Below are 22200 nucleotides of genomic sequence, written 5' to 3' on the forward strand. Positions count from 1 at the left end.
TGAGCCCTGACTTTTATCTTCCTTAACATTTTCCTCTATGGAGACGGGACTTCCAGACACCATTAAGTGCTTCTCAAGTCTAGTAGCCTGGCGATTTTGGATTTCTTTGCTATTTCAGCTCCACCGAGAGATTCTATGATTATTAAGCTAGGAGATTTTCATATATATAAAAATGTGTATATATTTATAAATGGAGATTTATATATGAAGATTTTTATATATAAATATATATTATATATAATCTACATCTATAACTATAAACCTCTATATCAATATATAAGGGATACATCCATCCTAAGTCACTTCAGTCGTGTCTGACTCTTTTTGCGACCCCATGTACTATAGCCCACCAGGTTCCTTTGTCCGTGGGATTCTCCAGGCAAGAATACTGGACTGGGTTGCCATTTCCTCCTCCAGGGGATCTTCCTGACCCAGGGATCAAACTCTCATCTCTGTGTCTCCTGTATTGGCAGGCAACTAGGCTGGCTTTTTACCACCAGCGCCACCTGGGATACATAAATATGTTCATTTTCCCCCAGTCTCTGTGCCACTTGAACAAAACCTTCTATTGAAGCTGAAAAGCTATAGTATCATTATTATCCTTGTACCATATTTACATAGCACCTATTTGCAAAATCATTTGATTGTGAATTTTAGGATGTTTTTGGTCTTGAGGCCAAAGATTTTGCCTTGAGGAGGCCAGAGGGCTGAAAGGTGTTGCTCTGAAGTGTGTCGAGCAGAGCAGGGGCTTTTAGGCTTCCTGAGGCTCACAGGAAGGAAGTGCCAGCTGGAGTTCTCCTGCATTTGCCCTCCATCATTCTCCAGACCTCCTCTTCCTCCTAAAACTTCAGTGTGTTGCTCCTTGACTTGACTCTGAAGCTCTCTGGATAGCTGTAACTAATGGTGTAAGAGCTGTGTCGGGTACCAAGGCAACAGCATCTCATTTCAGTGAACAAAAGGCTGGAAAGGCAGATGTGTGCATGAGCCTCTGCTGTTCAAACCCAACAGCATCCCAGAGCGAGGGGGCACTTTCTGAAACTCTCCATGAGGGTGTTCTACCTAGTGAGGAAGCTCCAGAGGGTGTGTACTTAGTCGCTCAGTCATGTCCGACTCTTTGTGACCTCATGGAGTGTGGCCCACCAGGCTCTTCTGTCCATAGGATTCTCCAGGCAAGAATACTGGAGTGGGTTGCCATTCCTTTCTCCAGGGGATCTTCCGAGCCCAGAGTTTGAGCCTGGATCTCCTACATTGCAGGCAGGTTCTTTACAACCTGAGCCACACAGTGAGAAAGATCCAGAGTGTAGCTATGGACATAAACTACAGCACTTTGTCCATAACCCTCACCAGTATATGTTGAGTGCTGCTTGCCCTGGAAGGAGGAAGATGTCTTCTGAGCAATAGAAAGTGTAACTGGCTGTTTGCTCCTGCCTACTCCACTGACTCCCAGCAGTGATCTATAAGAAATTCCTCTCCCATCCCTCAACCACATCTAGACCCCTGGGTGGCTGCCTCACCCTTGAACTCTGGCAGTTGTGTGGTGGTGGGCAGCCCACAGGCAACAGATACAGTCATCGAGTTGGAAGCAGAGGGGGATGTTTTGTTTTCACTTTATCCAAGTGTCACTAATCCAACACATTGAAAATGTGTCAGTCACTGCTGAAAAATAACAGTATACATTTCTACAGGGATGTATACAGTCAGTGCCTAAGAGATACAGTTTCAAGTTCATAGGTCCTCAGAGAAATGAGTGTATTAGACTAGTCCAGAATGCCCAGGCTTTGGGAGGAGAAGGAAGATTGCTACTGTCCAAACCCTTCTATGTGACTAAAAGGAATGCGATCCAACCATCCAGAGAAGGGCTAACGAATCCTTCAGGTCTCTCCGTTCATTTCTCACGCAGAATGTCTTTCCGTCATCTCCATTTGTGAGCATGTTCGGCAGTTCTGAACCTACTTCTGTGGGTCTCTTCTTACAACAAGTGATGGGGAAAGGCACAACCATTTTTGGCCTTCACCAGTTCTCACTTTTTATAACAGAATTCTGTCACTGGATTCTCAGCAGCTCCTGATGCAGTTACAGAAGTCTTTTGTAGTCACGACTGAGCTCCGAGAGATGCTTGGGTCCCAGTGAGAATTCTTTGGACACTCAATGCTCGGGTCACACAGGGTTCATGAAGACTGGTAGTGTAACAAAGATGAATCAGCAGTCAGGAGGATTCTTGGTGAATATTCTTTTGTGAATACACAGCCAGATCTGGGCAAATAAATTCCTCTTCAAAATGTGTGGAAGGAATGTAACATGATTCCTGTGAGTCAGATGATACAAAGGTGTCTAAAGGAAAATTAACTTTCCTACTTCCATACCTTTCCCCCTACTCATTCAAAGATAATCTATGTCATCAGACAGCCACGTGGCCAGTTAGAAACAGCGAAGATGTATTCTCTCATGGTGATAGTGCAGCCAGGAGGCGAAGAGGAAAGCGAAGTGTTCATTTTCCTCACAAGGGCCCCGGTCAGGGTCACGGCAATGTGGACAGCAAACACAGCAGGGCAGAAGGAATCTGAGAAGCCGTGCCTCTGGACCAGGGGGTGGGGTGGGGGTGGCAGGTAGGTGATGGAGAGGGGAAGGAGTGGAAAAGTACTGGGAGCAGAGAAGAGTGTCTGAGCCAAGACTCCTGGTGGACATGCCTAGGCTGGGAAGGCAGGAAAGTGTGTGAACATGCAAAAGGGAGGGAGACGGGAGGGAGCCCTGGCCTGCAGCTCCCTGCAGAGCCTGGCCGAGCACCAGGGGTGAGGAGGGCAGCTTCCCCACAGGTCTGCTCAGCAGAGCCTGAAGGAGCACACAGAGGATTTTGGCCTGGAACTAGATGCCTCGTGTACTTCCCCCGTGGCTCAGTGGTGAAAGAATCCACCTTCAATGCAGGAGGCACAGTTTCGATCCCTGGGTCAGGAAGATATCCCCTGGCAGAGGGCATGGCAGCCAACTCCAGTATTCTCGCCTGGAGAATCCCGTGGACAGAGGAGCTGGGGTGGCTACAGTCCATGAGGTTGCAGAGTTGGACATGACTGAAGCAGCTGAGCACCCTCCTCTAGGGAGGATCTAGATATAGTTTTTGTATTTATAAAAATGGGATTATTCCACATATTACTCTGAAAAGTGCTTTTCTTCCTTAACAGTAAATGCCTCTTGATACCTCCAGGTCAGAGAACAGACTTTTTTTTTAAGTGACTGTATACTATCATACTGATTACATACCAATCCACTCAACAGTTCCCCTCGTGACAGACATTCAGAGTGTTTCCAGTCTTTGCACAAGTGATGTCAAGGATGAATTGTTGACTTGAACTGACCCTTTTATTTCTTTAGGATATATTCCCCACAGTAGGACAGCTGAACCTTTTTTTGTAGTTATAATTTTTAAAAATTTTATTTAGTTTTGGCTGTGCTGGGTCTTTATTGCTGCACTTGGGCTTTCTCTAGTTGTCACAAGCAGGGGCTATTCTTCATTGTGGTGTGCACGCTGCTTGTAGAGACGGCGTCTCTTGTTGCGGACCACGGGCTCTAGGGCACAGGGCTCCCTAGTTGTAGCTCAAGGGCTCAGTAGCTGTGGTGTGGAAGCTTAGTTGCCCCACAGCATGTAGGATCTTTCCAGACCAGGGATTGAACCTGGGTCCCCTGTATTGGCAGGCAGATTCTCAACCACTGGATCACCTGGGAAGTCCCAGTTACAGTTAGAAGATGTTTAAAATGTGTAATTCATGTTCTCCTTAATTATGAGAATGATTTTTCCCCTCACCCTGTGAGAGCTAGTATGTGTTGTTAATTTTTTCAATAAACATTTGCCAGTCTGATGTAGAAGATTATATTCCTTTTGCTCTAATTTGCCCTTTCCTGGACTCGTGAGGTAGAGCTTCTTTTTCTCTGTTTACTGAATATTTGCATTTTCCCTTCTGTCAGTTATTTAATCGCCACTTTTATTCTTTTTTCCTTTTGCATGTTTCTCAGATGGCTTTAGAGAGTATCCCTCCTGCTCTGAGATGGGGTTTAATGGGAGTTAGTGTGATCTCCTTAAGAGAAAGTGTAAAATTGAGAGGATATCTGAAATGAGCAGCCTGTTTGGCCCTTTATTTTTCTCTCAGTTTACATTTTGACCAGCTTGGGGGAAAAAAGTAAATCTTTTTTACTCCAAATTGTGACACCAGAGGATACAAGTAGCAGAATTTTCTAGGACTTACTCTCTGAACTCACATTTCTCATCAGTTAGGAATAAATTGCCCATGTTCCCCTATGTGGCTAATACGGTAGAGGGGAGCACAGTTAACTATCAATGTCTTTGCTTTACCTTCTTTTCTCCCATCCTTGCAGTTAAGTCACAAAAACACATTAAACCTTACCATTCACCATGTTACAAACACTGCCCCATCTATTTTATGGATAAGAAATTAAAGCATGTATATTTCAGTTAATCTCTGTAAATGAAAGGCTAGCCTTAACTTTGCAGAATATGCTTAGGAACCGTGCCCTCTGTATGGTATGGGATACCAGCTGGCAAGTGGTTGCCAAGTGACTAAATCACCCAACCCCTGGTGACTTCCTCACCTGGTCTGTCACCAAACACTGAGTGGGTGAAGGAAATGTCATCCTGACCACAGTCATCCACAGGTCTAGACCTGAGGCCCCAGAAGAGAGGTCAGGGCATATGCCTAACTCTCCTTGGCACTCATTGCTGCTGTAGATTATTTTCTCCCCTGAGTAAAAACATTCTGTGAAATAATGAAGCAGAAGCTGTGAAGTCTGTAGGCTCCTATGGTGCGAGAATGCAGCTTTAAAGGCCCGTCTCTATTGTTTGCTTAGGACAGGCTTTGGCAGCCTTCGCATGTACTCTGTTCCCTTTGAAACTTCTTCCCTCTCACTGCCCTGCTCCAGGTTGGAAACCTGCTCTCTGACAAATTGATCCCAAGATCAGAGGCATAAAAGAGAGATCAAAAGGAAGCCAGGAATCACATAAGAGCATTGTGATGCAGGGACTGGAGGGTTTGGCTCTCAGACACGCTGTCATTCTTTAATCCGTGGATGTCTCACAAAGGAAGAACTTGATAGTTCAAACAAAAGTGAAGAATGCTCTGTGCAGAGATGGATTTAGATACAATGATCTACTTACGAGCATAATTAGGTAGGATTACCCCACCAATGAACGTTGGAGCTGGATGCTGATACCTCATCATGTATGAATTTGAAATGAAGACACAGAGTAAGCCTAGCGGTGGCTGCATTCTGCCTCCTCTGCCCACTAAGCGCTGCTGCTGCTGCTGCCGCTGCTGCTAAGCCGCTTCAGTCGTGTCTGACTCTGTGCGACCCCAGAGATGGCAGCCCACCAGGCTCCCCCGTCCCTGGGATTCTCCAGGCAAGAAGACTGGAGTGGGCTGCCATTTCTTCTCCAATGCATGAGAGTGAAAAGTGAAAGTGAAGTCGCTCAGTCGTGTCCGACTCTTAGCGACCCCATGGACTGCAGCCTACCAGGCTCCGCCGTCCATGGGATTTTCCAGGCAAGAGTACTGGAGTGGGGTGCCATTGCCTTCTCCCCACTAAGAGCAAGGGCCCTGTTTATTTTCTCCTTATCTTTTGAGTCACTTTTCAGTGGTGCTTCAGCCAGAACAGCATCCTTTTAGGTCCACTGTTTTTTTGTAAAACCAGTGGGAAGGCTCATTGATTTTTGAGGACTCAGACCATAGAAAATTAGGCAATTACAAGTCATAATTATGAAGAAAAGTCTTATTTGAGACTGTCACTTCTGGATACGTCTGTTCATCCATCCAAGTCCAGCTCACTCATATCTATTTAGTCACTTATCCCTCCAGCAAATAGTTATTGCATGTCTGTCACAGACCAGGCTCTGAGTGCTGGATCTTCAGAGACCAGGGCTTGGGCTCTGCCCAGAAGATGCCCTCAGGTAGTTAGGGGCAGTCACAGAGGTCATCCACGTAAGGGCTATACCAGGTACATGACACCGTGGGGTCCCAGAGAAGAGGCAATGAAAGTAGGCTGGGAGGGCATGCTGCTAGGCTGGGTCTCAGAGAGGAGTCGGTTGGCCAAGCGAAGGGAGACAGAGTGGGAAAGGAATAGCAAGTATGAGGCTGAAACCAGAAACAGAAGCAAAACCCAGATAATGAAAGAGTTTGGAAATGCTGGGAAGGCGCCCAGGGGCTTGCGGTAGGGGGCAGGATGTGATGCTTTAAAATGATCTTGGTGACCCTGGGGAGCAGGGTTCAGAGGAGGGCAGGACTGAGAGCTCCTGAGTCAGGCGGACAAGCTCCGATGGGGCCTGAACCCAGATAGTAACAGAAGAAACCAAGGCAGGGGGCAGCTCCGCCTGCTGTTGAGGGGGTGGGCGCTACAGGATCGCTGCCTGTCTGGATATGCAGGGTGAGAAGAGTTCGAAGGCTAAGACGGCTTCAGCAATGGGCCCCTTGGTGGAAAGGGTTGCTGTTCCCTGAGTCTGGGAATGCTGGAAGGACGATTTTGGGGGTGTGCTGTTGGGGGGTCATCAAGTCTGAAACATGCCGAGTCTGAGACACCAGTGAGTACCTGAGTGAATGTTTGCCGGCGGGAGCTGTTTAGGCTGGAGCACGGCAGAGATGTGTGGGTTGGAAAGGATATTTGGAGTCATCGGCATATGTTGTCGTTAAAGCTAATGATTTATTCAGTAAAGGGCACCCAGTCAGGATCAGCTTCTTGGGCACGTGACCTATGTAGTCACAGGATCCCACACTCAGAAGGGCCCCCATATTTGGCTTCATGCCCTATTGTCACAGTCTTTAAATTCTCATTATTTAACATGAAAAAATAATTTAAATTTTTAAAGAACTATGTGTTATTTTTTTGACATGAGTTTGAGCAAGCTCTGGGAGTTAATGATAGGGAAGCCTGGCATGTTGCAGTCAGTGGGGTCACAAAGAGTCGGACACGACTGAGCGCCTTCCCTTTCACTTTTCACTTCCACGCATTGGAGAAGGAAATGGCAACCCACTCCAGTGTTCTTGCCTGGAGAAAACCAGGGACGGGGGAGCCTGGTGGGCTGCCGTCTATGGGGTCGCAGTCAGACACGACTGAAGTGGCTTAGCAGCAGCTGCATTTTTATTTGGCCCAGGACCTTGGAAATTCTGTAGCCAGTACTGCTTGTGACCGCCTGGCTCTGTGCACAGTAGTGGGGCCATAGTGTGAGCAGCACAGACATGGTTCTTGCCTTAGGAGCTTATGCGCTGGCTCAGGAGGTAGACAGTCAAGGAAAGAATAACAAAACAGAATGTGTTATGTATTGGAAGGACCACCAGGCTAATGGAACTTGGAGGAGAGGCCTCTAAACCAAAGCTTGGGGGTTAAGAAGGTGGGAAGTGAGTGCCCAGGCAGAGGCAGAAAGACAGAGTAACAGTTCACAGCCACGCAGGAGGTAGGGAGGAGTCTGAGAGGGGAGTATCCTGGGAGGCCAGAGGGCAACCAGGGAGAGGAGAGTCCCGGAAGTCAGGGTCAGGAGGGACCCACCAATGCCTGGAAAGTGGGGAATGAGGTCATGCCCAGGGAGTGCAGCAGCAAGGAGGCTACTTGGAGACTCATGAGGGTAGTCAGGTATAGAGAGGGGCAAGGCATGAGTATACCTGTTTTCAAGGGATCAGTGGGAGATGTGAACAGAGAGACCTTGAATGTAGATTCTGTGTGTCATTTTTTGTGTGTTTGTCTTAAATCTCCTGTAGAAGATTACAGTTTTTAAACATCCTCGTTATTTAATTTGAAGATTCTTTAATACATCACTGCAAAGTTCATTATAAAACTGTTACGGAGTCTTCGAAGACTTGATAAAATGCACAGAATTCCTCCTTTCGTTTTCTGTATTTCCATTAGTTGCCGAAGGAATGGGGTTAAGACGACATTGTTTCCCTTCTCCTCTGCATGGATCTCCATCTCCATGTTTAACTGACACACTAGGGGCTCAGTTGTGTGCTGTAATGTCTTATTAAAGAAGATATTAAAGGAAAATAAACAAACAAGGTGTAAACCTTGGTTTCCCAAGAGAGGAAGAAGACCCTGGAAGTGGGTTTCACAGGAGGAGAGTAGTATTTGATTGGTTTTGGGTTCAAGTTTGTTTGATTTTAATCACAAAGTGTTTTGAGCATGGTTTTGAACCGTGAACAGAGAGCCAGTAGGGGGAGAGGTTGGGAACACAGAGGGAGTAACTGGCGTAAGGCAGGCCCCAGGGTTGGGAGTGGCGGGTGGACTCGCCTGATCAGCAGGAGCAGAAGGAAAAATGGCAGAGGCAGCAGGTGTCCAAGCGAAGCTCCCTCTCGGTGCTGTGACTTCCACCCCACCTTCCCTGTGTAAGCAAACATCTGCTGCCTCCTAGTTCTGCTCTCTTCCTCCCTCAGATTCAAGGCAAAGCTCCTCCGACGTTCTCTCATCCATTGCTTTCTTTCCTTTTTTTTCTAATTGGAGTTTAGTTGCTTCACAGTATTGTTTAGTATCTGCTGCACAACAAAGTGAATCAGCTGTAGGTATACACACATCTCTTCTCTCCTGGACCTCACTCCCCATCCCACTCCCCTTTGTCGTTGTTGTCCATTCACTCAGTGGTGTCCGACTCTTTGCGACACCACTGACTGCAGCACGCCAGGCTTCCCTGTCCTTCACTATCTCCCTGAGTTTGCTCAAACTCATGTCCATTGAGTCTGTGATGCCATCCAACCATCTTATCCTCTGTTGTCCCCTTTTCCTCCTGCCTTCAATCATTCTCAGCGTCAGGGTCTTTTCTAATGAGTCAGTTCTTCACATCAGGGGGCCAAAGTATTGGAGTGTCAGCTTCAACATCAGTCCGTCCAATGAATATTCAGAACTGATTTCCATTAGGATGGACTGGATGGATCTCCTTGCACTCCAAGGGACTCTCAAGAGTCTTCTCCAACACCACAGTTCAAAAGCATCAATTCTTCAGCACTCGGCTTTCTTTATGGTCCAGCTCTCATATCCATACATGACTATTGGAAAGACCTTAGCTTTCATTAGATGGACCTTTGTTGGCCAAGTAATGTCTCTGCTTTTTAATACACTGTTTGTCATAGCTTTTCTTCCAAGGAGCAAGCGTCTTTTCATTTCATGGCTGCAGTCACCATCTGCAGTGATTTTGGAGCCCCCAAAAATAAAGTTTGTCACTGTTTCCATTGTTCTCCCATCTATTTGCCATGAAGTGATGTGACTGGATTCCATGATCTTCATTTTTTGAATGTTGAGTTTTAAGCCAGCTTTTTCATGCTCTTCTTTCACTTTTATCAAGAGACTCTTTAGTTCCTCTTCTCTTTCTGCCATAAGGGTGGTGTCCTCTGCATATCTGAGGTTATTGATATTTCTCCTGGCAATCTTGATTCCCTGGGTCCCACTCCCCTAGGTCATCACAGAGCACTCAGCTGAGCTGCCTGTGCTATATAGCAGGTTCCACCAACTGTCTGTCTTACACTTGGCAGTGTCTGTGTGTCAAACCCAGCCTCCCAGTCCATCCCCTTCTCCCCTCTCCCCATGTCCACACATCTGTTCTCTGGGTCTCTGTCTCTGTTCCTGCCCTACAGATGTGTTCATCTCTACCATTTTCTAGATTCCACATATATGCGTTCAGTTCAGTTCAGTTCAGTCGCTCAGTCGTGTCCGACTCTTTGCAACCCCATGAATTGCAGCACGCCAGGCCTCCCTGTCCATCAACTCCCGGAGTTCACCCAAACTCACGTCCATCGAGTCAGTGATGCCATCTGGCCATTAAACGATATTTGTTTTTTTTCTCTTTCTGACATACATCATTCTGTACGAAATACTCTGGGTCCACACACATCTCTGCAGGTGACTCAACGTCATCCCTTTCTGTAGCTGAGTAGTAGTCCACTGTGTATATGCACCATACCCTCTTTATCCATTCATCTCTCATCTGTTCTTATATTCAATTAATATTCATGGGGCTCCTGCTAGGTGACAGGCACGACGTCATGCATTTGGAATATAATAGAACCAAACGGAGCAGGCCCCTGACCGCCCGACACTTGGGTCCTAGAGGAGGCTCTTCCACGTCTGGTTGGACATTTGCTGGCTCCTCCCCACAGGACTGAATGACACCCCAGCCTCCACTTTCTCTGCCTTCCTCCTCTTCCTCATTGTCTTTTACTTCCCTCCCAGCTACCCACCTGTCTAGTCTGAGCCTGGAAGCTGGAATTCAGGGGCTATGTAGGAAAAGGGAAAGAAAAGAGTTAAGACTAGCTTCCAGGAAAAACTTGGAAACAGAAGATTGCCGTGGGAATTGGCTGCAGAATGCCTTTTGCTCTCGTCCCACATGTTCTCAGAGCCCTTCTTGCTACTTTAAGATGAGGCCTTGTACTGCTTTCCTAGATTCCACATGTGTGCAATGTACAATATTTATTTTTCTCTTTCTGACGTACTTCTCCGTGTACAGATGAAGCGATTTGCAAACCAGAAATAGAGAGACAGATGTAGAGAACAAAAGAATGGACACCAGCAGGGGTAGGGGGAGGGTGAGATGAAGTGGGAGATTAGGAGGCTGACATATATATACTACTATGTATAAAATAGACAGCTAATGAGAACCTTCTGTATAGGACGGGGAAAAGAAGGTACAGTCTGTTTATAGGACATATATTAACCTTAAAAATGCATTCCAATATACATTCAGTTCAGTTCAGTTCAGTCACTCAGGCATGTCCAACTCTTTGCTACATGCTAGGCCTCCCTGAATTGCAGCACACCAGGCCTCCCTGTCCATCACCAACTCCCAGAGTTCACTCAGACTCATGTGCATCGAGTCAATGATGCCGTTCAGCCATCTCATCCTCGGTCGTCCCCTTCTCCTCCTGCCCCCAATCCCTCCCAGCATCAGGGTCTTTTCCAATGAGTCAGCTCTTCGCATGAGGTGGCCAAAGTACTGGAGTTTCAGCTTTAGCATCATTCCTTCCAAAGAACACCCAGGACTGATCTCCTTTAGAATGGACTGGTTGTATCACCTTGCAGTCCAAGGGACTCTCAAGAGTCTTCTCCAGCACCACAGTTCAGAAGCATCAATTCTTCGGCGCTCAGCTTTCTTCACAGTCCAACTCTCACATCCATACATGACCACTGGAAAAACCATAGCTTTGACTAGATGGACCTTTGTTGGCAAAGTAATGTCTCTGCTTTTGAATATGCTATCTAGGTTGGTCATAACTTTTCTTCCAAGGAGTAAGCGTCTTTTAATTTCATGGCTGAAGTCACCATCTGCAGTGATTTTGGAGCACAAAAAATAAAGTCTGCCAGTGTTTCCACTGTTTCCCCATCTATTTCCCATGAAGTGATGGGACCAGATGCCATGATCTTAGTTTTCTGAATGTCGAACTTTAAGCCAACTTTTTCACTCTCCTTTTTCACTTTCAAGAGGCTTTTTAGTTCCTCTTCACTTTCTGCCATAAGGGTGGTGTCATCTGCATATCTGAGGTTATTGATATTTCTCCCGGCAATCTTGATATTGATATTTCTCCTGGCAGTCTTGATTCCAGCTTGTGTTTCTTCCAGCCCAGTGTTTCTCATGATGTACTCTGCATGTAAGTTAAATAAGCAGGGTGACAATATACAGCCTTGACGTACTCCTTTTCCTATTTGGAACCAGTCTGTTGTTCCATGTCCGGTTCTAACTGTTGCTTCCTGACCTGCATTTACATTAGGTACAGACAAATACTGTTTGATTTCGCTTAAATGAGATGAAATTCAAAGTCAGAAAGTACATTGGTAGATGCCACGGGAATGGGGGAGTGGAGGCGGGTGGGAAGGGGCAGTGGGGAGTTAGTGTTCAATGGGGCAGAGTTTCAGTTTAGAAAGGTGAACAATTCAGGAGATGGATGAGGTTGAGAGTTGCACAATAATGTGAATGTACTTAGTGCCTCTGAACTGTACAGTCAAATAGTTAAAATAGTATGTTTTATATTATGTAACTTTCACCACAATAAGAAAAGAGAAAAGATTAGGCCCTAACCTTGACATTCCTGACCCCTTATTTCAAGTTCTCCAAGTTTCTTCATCCTCTATCAAGACTCCTCTCATTACAGTTATTCTCAGCTGTTAAGTAGGACAAAAACAATTTCAGTTAACTCACACTGATTTGTGAATGGTTGGTATCACCTTTCTTGGGGTAGGGAGAGGTGGTTGCATTTTACAAGTGACTCTGGGTTTACAGCAAGGAATATTTAATTTGTCCTATTGTTTGGCAGCATAATAAAAGAAGTGAGGTGTGTGTTTCAGCACAAGGCATCCTCTCCCCAGGGTCAGTCTCCCCAAACTTCTCCACTTCCTTACCGCTCCCACCATTTTCCTCCTGGATCCCTAAATTCTCTAACACCCCCAAGATTTTTGGTGTCACCTCCTCCTTTGCCTGCCCCCCTCCTCCAGTTTCTATGACAGCAGCAACTGGGCACAGGTGGTGAGAGGGAGGGGGAGGGGTCTGGCAGCTGCAGCCCTTAATAGGGATTGTTTCCAAGTCAGGGACAGCCTGCCTCTGCAGCGGGAGTGAGGGGTGCCAGGGGCTTGTTGGCACAAAGAATGCAACCTCCCCGTGTCAACGAGGCATCCACCTAGAGCTGAGCTCATTGATGGCATTCCCCATGCCCATGGGTTTTCACAGAGAAGTGTGTTGGGCCCGCAGGTCTCTGGCTCCCTGATACTGGGGAGCTTTGGGGTTCAAATAGAATGCAGTTCCCCCAGCCACTTGCATTTGTTGTAGAAATGGCAGCCTTCCACCACAGCTGATCGACATTTGGGAAGTAAGTGCTGCAGGGACTACTGCAGAACAAGGCCTGAGCACAGGAGGCTCCACGGGAAGAGGCTTAGGGAAAGTTGCTATTGATCGATCCTGTATCCTCTCCTTTAGATGTCAGCTTTGGGGAGCTCTGTTCTCTCAAAAGTCCTGGAGTCAGCAGTAGCTCTTGGGCACATTTTTGGGAGTTTGTGAATTTCCTGAACTTTGAGATGACAGTGGTTTTCCCTGGACCCAAGATGTTACCCTAGAAACTCAGGAGTCTGGGTCAGCTGCTCTCAGATTTTAATGTGCCTCCAAATCCTCTGGGAATCTAATGACAATGCAAATTTCAGTATAGGAAGTCTGCGGAGAACCTGAGAGTCTGCATTTCTAACTAGCTCCCAGGTGAGGCCCCTGCTGCTGGCCCACAGATACTTTGAGTAACGAACACTTGGAACTGCCCTGTCGACTACTTCAAGCACTAGCCCACTTGTGACTGCTTAACTTTTATTTACAGTGAAATAAAATGAACTATTCAGCTTCTCAGTTTGCACTATGTGTGTGCATGCTAAGTCGCTTCAGTCATGTCCAACTCTTTGCAATTCTATGGACTATAGCCCGCCAGGCTCCTCTGTCCATGGGGATTCTCCAGGCAAGAATACTGGAGTGGGTTGCCATGCTTTCCTCCAGGCGATTTTCCTGACCCAGGGGCCAAACCCACGTTTCTTATGTTTCCTGCATTGGGAGATGGGCTCTTTACCACTAGCGCCAGCTGGGAAGCCCCTCAGCTTGCACTGGCCATGATCCCAATGCTCAGTACCCACATGGGGCTGGTTGCTGCCATCTTGGACTGCTCAGTTTAAGGCACACATTTTAAGGATCACAGGAAGTTCTCTTGGAGGGCACTAGCCCAGAGTGAGCCTCTGTGCATCACTGATTGATCCATCCATTTATTCACTGGGCTTCTGTCATGTGCCAAATGGTATGCTTGGTGCTGGGCATTAAACTAGCAGAAAAAAAGAACGTCGTGCTCTTAGAGATACCTACAGTAGGGTGAGGGCTCCAGAGCTGGTCACACTGAGCTTTGCTGTGCAAGTTGGAGGAACAAAGGTCCGCTGAGAGTTCCATGTGTATTCTGAACCAAGCTGTGGCGTCATCACAAAATCGCAGTGCTTATGAGATTGGCTGCTGACATGCCTTTTCACCCTTTCAGGGCCATAATCATCAGAAACGGAGAAATCATCCCCATGTCTTCGGAGTTCACCCCTGAGACCGAGCGCCAGCGACTGCAGTACCTGGTAAGTGCCACGTGGGTCTGGCAGAGCGCCGTGGCATCGGTGATGGCATCGGAGCTGTTTTGGAGAAACACATTGCTATTGACGTGGGAGCAGACCCACAGCAGTAAAATGACATGTGGCCCTAACTCCCCCCACCCCACACACACCTCCTGGGTCACACATCCTGCTTTCATGTGTGACGACACACTCCACCTCTGTGAATTTATTATGGTGGCTGGTTTTCTCCCATCTGTGACCAATCAAAGACACAGCATGCTCTGTTTCTTTTAATGATTTGGTACATACGATATGAAGCGTGGTATTAAAGACTGTGATACCTTGTCCCCTGGCTTGCCACTCACTTTAACTCAAAGGGTACAGATGAGTATTAATCTCATGTGAGGAGGAGGCAGCCCCAGAAACCTGATGACACCCCATGACTTCATGCTCTGATACAAAGTCTCAGGGGCCCTTCAGGAGAAATGCAGGTGTCCGAAAATCTGTGTCTAACCTGAAAAGAGATTCTCCACATAGATCCCACTCTTTGGAGTAAAATTATGAGCAGGCTCTAGGAGGGCCATTTGGTGTTTCAGATCTTGAGAATTTTTGCTTCGTTGAAGATTTGAGTTTTCTGGAAAACGGAGTAAATGCCCTGCCCTGATATCCCAGCCATAGGGCTTTAGGCTTATGATCTCAGTCTCATGAAGATGGTTGCGATCCAGGACTGCTTTGCAGTGGGCATCTTGGGGACCAGCTGCAAATATAGTCTGTAGATGATATATTTTCTTGCCAGTTGGCTTTCTTTTTAGATAAAAGGCTAAGGTAGTGACCTTCTGCTCTTAGAAAAGAATTGATGCAACCTACTCTGAAAGGAACTCGTTTGTGTCTTAATTCTGGCACATGGGAATAGTCAGGACTTGATGACTTTGGTTGGTTTAACAAGAAACTGTGTGAAAATGAGAATCGCTCAGTCGTGCTTGACTCTTTGCAACCCCATGGACTGTAGCCTTCCAGGCTCCTCTGTTCATGGAATTCTCCAGGCAAGAATACTGGAGTGGGTTGCCATTCCCGTCTCCAGGGGATCCTCCAGGTTCAAGGATTGAACCTGGGTCTCCTGCATTACAGGCAGATTCTTTACCATCTGAGCCACCAAGGGAAGCCCAAGAAGCCCAAGCTTCCCTCAGTTCCCATGACTGTGTTGTGTTGGTTTTCCTCAATAGCTGAGCTGTGTTGATTTGGGTGGTTAACCTGGTCCACAAGACAGTAGGAATCTAAACCCAAAGTAAAAGCTTCTCTTCATTCTTTTACTATTATTTTTGAACCCATCTGTTGCTCTTTGCTCCTGCTGCTGGCTAAGTCACTTCAGTCTTGTCCGACTCTGTGCGACCCCATAGACAGCAGCCCACCAGGCTCCCCCATCCCTGGGATTCTCCAGGCAAGAACACTGGAGTGGTTTGCCATTTCCGTCTCCAATGCATGAAAGTGAACAGTGAAAGTGAAGTTGCTCAGTCATGTCCGACTCTTTGCGACCCCCTGGACTGCAGCCTACCAGGCTCCTCTGTCCATGGGAGTTTCCAGATAAGAGTATTGGGATGGGGTGCCAATCTTTCTGGGCAGCCCAGATGTTAGAGCACTTCACTTGGTCTGTCTGTCTGTCTTGGCAAGGAGAAGGGACCACCAGCAGAATCTCACCCTGGCCCCACCCTCACTTACCAGCTGGGTGGCTGTGTTGCTGCGCGGGTCCTTCCAAGTAGAGTTGACAACAGCCAGCCTCCCTGCCACTTGCCTGGCTCTCTCCAGCCCATCTTCCACAAAGCCTCCAACATGATCTTCACACTTCACACTTCTTTCCCTGAAACCCTTTGACTCCTCACAGTATACAAACGGCAGACTCAGAATTGGGCTTCCCGCCCACCTCTCCAGCATCATCTCGCCATTGCCCCCACCTCTTGACAGGGTGCATTGTGGGCTGTGGCCATGGAGAACCATCTTCCATTTCCAAGACACACCGTGATCTCTCCAACCTCTGTGCCTTTGGAAATAAGCTCTGCCTGGATAGCCCTTCCCTTCTTCTCTGCGAGGAAAACTCCTCCTTATTTTTTGAGACCCCAGAAGAAATGTCACTTCCTCCAGGACGTGTCACCGCCCCATATCGGGGGGCCAGTCCCCAGTGCGTGCCTCATGCTGCATGGAAGCCCGTAGTATAGCTATCAACGTGTGGTATTTTATTGCTTATTCCATATTCTGTCTCCCCTTCTTCCAGACTGAGCCTTTGGGAGGCAGGCCCCTTACCTTAGGCATCTTACCTTGTTGTTACCTAGCACAGAGCTGATATTGATCAGGATTTGTTGACTGAAGCGTTCATATTGATGTCTGGATCATTATCCAAGCACCAAGCACCTCCCCACCCTCCCCCAAAACCCCTCACAGCAGGCAGTATGCCTTTATGCCCCCCTGCGCCACCAAGCCTCAGGCCCACCCTGTCCTCACCACCTCCGTGCTTCTTAGTAAAAACCATTTCCTGTTTTCCTGCTGAAGGTGATGAGTAAGAGCAGATTCACTTTTGTATTTTGACATACTTTCACTTTTTTTTGTGTGGCAAAAAATGGTACCCAGAGCTTAAAACATTAACTTTTCTGGAGGGAGGGGAGTGCTGACCTTGTTCAGAGTGGGATTCCAGTGTCACTGGTCTACCTTGGGACAGTTGGAATAAGATGTGTGTGACTTCCGAGCTCAGCCTTGTCACATGACTGTGTCTATGATTTCTAGAACGTCCTTCACTGGTCCCCAGTTTCATTGTCAGGAGTGGGCACAGAGAACGCCAGAAGGTGGGTGTAAGGATGAAATGAAATAATAAATGCAGAATTTTTCGTGGCACATGGTTCTCATTTGCTTACTGTTGGATGAATCAAAGTCTTGTCACTTCAGATTCTACTGGCCTGTAAACCACAGTGATACTGCCCCTTTATTTTTATTTAAGAATCACTCCTAATGTTACCAAAATTAATGTGTAATTGGGTGTCACTCTTGCATAATCAGTGGACACTCTTAGCCCACAAAACTGAGTCTAATATCTGAATTTCTAAGGGTGAGAACACTGTTTCCATTCTTTTTCATCCTAGCTGCTAAACCATACAGGCTTCTCTACATGGAAATTATACCTAAAACGTGTCTTCCCAGACAATGGGAGTGTAAATGAACAAAACATAAAATATCCTGGTTATCCAGCTTCCTATTCTGTCAGGAGTCTAGGAATGCATGCTTTGAAATGAACAAATCCATGAATAATATTCACATGATCTGTGATGCAAATCTTCGTGGTGAAGTATTTGAGAGAACTAGGGGGCTATTAGCATAAAATAAACTTGTGGTCAAATCTTTAACGTATTTTAGATAATTGGGAGGTTTATAGCATAAAATCTTGAAAATGACATCAATTGTGAGAGGAGAACACAAGTGAGATGTGGACTTCTCTCAGCCCAGCCCGGGCAAGTGCTGTGTGACCTTGGGTTTCTCCCACAGTGTCTCTGAGTCTCCCTTTCTCCTGAGTGAAATGTGTAGGCACACTGCCCTTGAAATATCCACCCCATGTCCTGAGATCACAATCAAAAGTCATCTCAAGGGCCTTCCCTGTTGGCTGAGTGGTGAAGAACCCGCCTGCCAATGCAGGAGGCTGGGGTTTGACCCCTGATCCGGGAAGATCCCACATGCTGTAGAGCAGCTAAACCCGTGCACCGCAACTATTGAGCCTGCGCTCTAGAGCCCGGGAGTCCCAACTACTGAGCCCACTCGCCACAGCTACAGAAGCCCCCGCACCCTGCAGCCCATGCTCCACAATGCGGGAAGCCACCACAATGAGAAGCCCCACACTCGGGAGTAGCGCAGCAGCTGGAGAGTGGTCCCGGCTCTCCGCAACTGGAGAAGTGCCCACGCAGCGACAAAGACCCAGCGTGGCCACAAAGAAAACAAGAGTAGAAAATGATTTTAAAAAGTCATCTCATGATAGTATGAAATGCAGTATATACGTTATAATTTCAGGTTACAATCTAATCCTGCCAGTTTATTTTGGGGAACATCAGTTCGCTTGAACTAATTGTAAAACTGTTTTGTGCAGTGAGAGCTTTGTATCTTTTACATGATCTAAACGAGTTAATATGTTGCCGGAAAGTTAACAATGTATTCCTTATTCTTAGGTCAAATCAAATTTTATTGTCATTATGTCTCAAGAAACATTTATGAGAGAATCTCAAAAACTTCTAGGTCCCTTGAGATTTGGTTTGAGCAGATGACTGCAGTCCCAGGGCTGTTTGACTTGCAGAACTGGTTAATGATTTTCTTGGGGGTGGGGAGAGTTCAGAGCCCTTTGTCCATGAACTGTTTTGATCCACGTCGAACAGAAATGTTCTTGGTATGCACAGTCCAGACGTTCGGGGGTTATGGAACTGGAAGCAGATTACAAGATGATGGATGTGACAGGCACGTTAATTTTGTTTGGTCGTGCATCCTGACCTCAGAGGGCCCTTCATATAGTTCTCCGGGTAACAGGAACTTTATTCCGCAGATTCTTGGGCTGGGTGATTAATCAAGCAGGCTTGAGGGTTTGACGTGTTCACATGGAATGTAGCAGGTGTGCGAGGGAGGGGGTCAGGGGCCATGCACTTCTGCCCCCCAGCAGCCGGGGAGAGCTGATGATCATAGTCACAAATAAGCCTTGCTCTTTTCTCGCTGGGCTTTTTTTCATTTTTTTAATGTTTCCAGGGTGATTGAAATAAAATATTTTACGGAGTCCACCAAGCTGGACGGTTCTGGTGGAGTCAAGACCCACATCGGAGGGAAAGCAGTCTGGTTTATGGGCATTTCTCAGCAGAGTCTACTCCTCCGATGCTGTAGTCTCCAGGAAATCACCCCACTCTTGCTTCAGGTGACAGCCAGAAACAGATCTCCCTCCACGGGGGACCTCTACAGCCCTGAGGTGTGAGAGTAACGGCTTCCCCTCCATTCTGCCGAGACGTGTTTATAAGCTCTGATGTGATTACATTAAGATGCGCTGGTATCATCAGACCTCCCAATAATGTACGTCTGTCCTTGTAGATAATCCGAGTCGGCAGCTGTTTATCATCAAGGGCAATGTGCAGAGGAGATGAAAGTGGGTTTCAGATGCACATTGGATGCACACAAGTGCAACATTATCTGAGGTGATTTCTGATGGTGTCCTTGGACCTGCCCCCAGCTGTCTACACCAAGTCTGATTCAATTTGTCTGCCATTTTCCCTAGTACTGAACTGGGAAAGGTTTCAAGGGGACAGCACTGTGCCTCTTGGTTCTCTGGGATTTTTCACACTCAAGAAGTATATTGCTTAAGCTTGTGCCTGCTTTTAAGACAAGAGGCTATAACTGGAAAGGTCAAGCACACTAGTGAGTGAAAATGGCTGTCCCACCACCTCCACGTGGCCCTTAACCTTGAGTTCATGTGTGCTCAGTCGTGTCCGACTCTTTGTGACCCTATGGACTGCAGCCCACCAGGCTCCTCTGTCTGTGGAGTTTCCCAGGCAAGAATACTGGAGTGGGTTTCCATTGCCTTCTCCAGGAGATCTTCCTGACCCAGGGATCGAATCTGCGTCTCCTGCATTGGTGGGCAGTCTTTATCACTGAGCCATCTGGGAAGCCCCATTAACCATGAGAGCAGGGTGTAAAGCTGAGAGCCTGGCTGCAGTCATAGCGAGAGAACTTACCTCTACTTTGCTTTGCCTGATGTCTGAGTCAAGGACAGACACACTCCAAACGCTTCTCTCACCCCATCTAGGCCCCCTCTTGCAAAACTACATTATGTTTCAAAATCTTGAATTAAAAAAAAAAATGGTAATCTAAAGTGGTTGACATTTTTCATATTTACTATAGGTTCCATTGATCACATAGGTATCATGAGGGAGCCAGAATTTTAGAGTGTGAAACTGACACGGCCCAGGGCTGCAAAGGCAGAATTTATATTCGGCTGCCCTTGGAGCGCAGCCTGGCTTCAGGGAAGACTCTGAAGACATTGACTCTGATAATTGAAGCTCACCACTTCTAGAGCCAGATTTTTTTAATTAATATAAATTGACGTCTGATTTTTTCCAGGTTAGGATAGGTCAAAGACTTGGCGTGGAGGCATTCTGAATCTACTATGCAGATCTAAGAAAATGAATCCCACACACTGGAGCAAAATCATCATGAGAATCAGTTCCTACATTTTCTTTTTTTAAAAAAAATCCATCTTACTACATATCCATAATCTTTAGCCTCTTTAGTCCTTGTCCCCCGAAATATTCTGAATAAAAACTTGGGCACATGATTCCAATATATATTAGGTTCAGACAACACTGTTTGATTCCACTTATACAAGGTATGTAGGATAGTCAAGTTCACAGTGTCAGAATGTGCGTTGGTAGATGCCGAGGAGGGGAGGGGGACTGGGAGATTAGTGTTCAATAGGGACAGAGTTTCAGTTTGGGAAGGTGAGAATTTGGGGAGGTGGGAGATGTTGAGACGTGCACCATGGTGTGAATGCACTTAATGCCGCTGAACTGTATAGTTAAATGTGGTTAAAATAGTGTGTTTTATATGTTGTGCCTTTTACCACAATAAAAGCGTATGGATAAGAAACAGTTGGTCACCAAAAGCCAGAGCTATCTGCCCGTGAGGTCCTTAAAAATTGATCTTAGTGTAAGGAAGCAAGGTAACGTCAAATATCCTTCAAGTACATTAAAGTTGAATCTGCTTTGAGAAAGATAGACAGGATTCAGTGAGGTTTATTAGGGCCAAACCTTAACTGTCTGTAAAATGTGTTCTGTGCTTCAGTTGCTTTATCTGTGAAATAGGACAATTGCAGGACCCTCACAGGATAGGGGTGAGGATTAATGAGTTAGTATTCGTAGTGCTTACAAGAGGACCTAGATCAGAGACAAAATACAATTTCTTAGTTTTTAAATATAACTATATACAGAACTTTTTCATGCCCCCCCCCCCCCCCGCCTGTGGGACTACTGTGGTCTTTTATAATTTCTCAATTCCATTTGCTTATGCAAAGGGAAGGGAATTGGCTTCCCTGGTGGCTCAGATGGTAAAGCGTCTGCCTGCAATGCAGGAGACTCATTTGATCCCTGGGTCAGGAAGATCCCCTGGAGAAGGGAATGGCACCCCACTCCAGTACTCTTGCCTGGAAAATCCCATGGACGGAGGAGCCTGGTAGGCTGCAGCCCATGGGGTCACAAAGAGTTGGACACAACTGAACGACTTCACTGTCCTTTTCTTTTTTGTTGACATGAGTTGTTCACTCTCCAAATGAGTGCCTTTCCACAGAATTTTACTTGGAAATAAAAAGCAGTCGGCATATGAATATGGAAACCTTATATGTTTTATGTAAATGAGCACTTTTATCCCTTATTCTATACTTTAAACTGTTGTGGGGTTGACAAATCTAGGCAATTTTGTTTAATATCTCTATTTGTATTCCAGTTTCCATGTGGCTCCTTTATCATAAGATCTCAATTTTACAATTTTAGAGTTGATTTGGGGGAATGCTACTTCTCTCTGGCTGATGAGTGTAGTCCCATGTCTAGATTTAAATGTGAACCTTCCTTGACATCCACATAAACCAGACAGAATTTTATTGAATATCCAGTTCTGTAATAGGTTATATATACAAGCTTGGTTTTTGCTACTTTGAGATTTTAAGGACAAGTTAAGACAGAATTCTTTGTGAAAGACTCCAATCCATACATACTTAGGTCTCAGTCATTTCACATTTTTCCTTCACTCTTTTTTAGCCCGAGGTAGAATATTCTCCTTCCGCGTTGTACATCAGGTAGGCAGCCTTGGCTCTGGAATGGTCACCTCCTTTGACCATTCGTGTGACTGTTAGTGATCACCTAGGCTTGGCCAGCATCATTTTTTAATTTTTAAAAATCTATTTATTCATTTGGCTGTGTCAAGTCTTTGTTGCCTCATGGCATGTGGGTTCTTAGTTCCCCAACTGGGTATTAAACCCATGTCCCCCACACTGCAAGGCAGATTCCTAGCCCCTGGACCACCAGGGAAGTCCCTTGGCTGACATTATTCATTTCATTTGTGACCTAGACTTCC

General features: G+C 46.4%; 1 protein-coding gene across 4 annotated transcripts in view; it reads left to right on the forward strand.

The window, feature by feature from the left end:
• PPM1H (protein phosphatase, Mg2+/Mn2+ dependent 1H) overlaps window positions 1–22200 on the forward strand; it is a 309775-nt gene that overhangs the window by 188204 nt on the left and 99371 nt on the right. For all 4 annotated transcript variants that reach the window (XR_011255961.1, XM_069584754.1, XM_069584755.1 and 1 more), the window contains exon 5: window positions 14016–14100. Coding sequence is in view for 3 of the 4 variants with exons in the window: in XM_069584754.1 (XP_069440855.1) it covers window positions 14016–14100 (85 nt within the window). In the remaining variant the exon portion in view is untranslated. The remainder of the gene's footprint in view (window positions 1–14015; window positions 14101–22200) is intronic.

This window comes from Ovis canadensis, chromosome 3, assembly GCF_042477335.2.
Source record: "Ovis canadensis isolate MfBH-ARS-UI-01 breed Bighorn chromosome 3, ARS-UI_OviCan_v2, whole genome shotgun sequence".
NCBI lineage: Eukaryota > Metazoa > Chordata > Mammalia > Artiodactyla > Bovidae > Ovis > Ovis canadensis.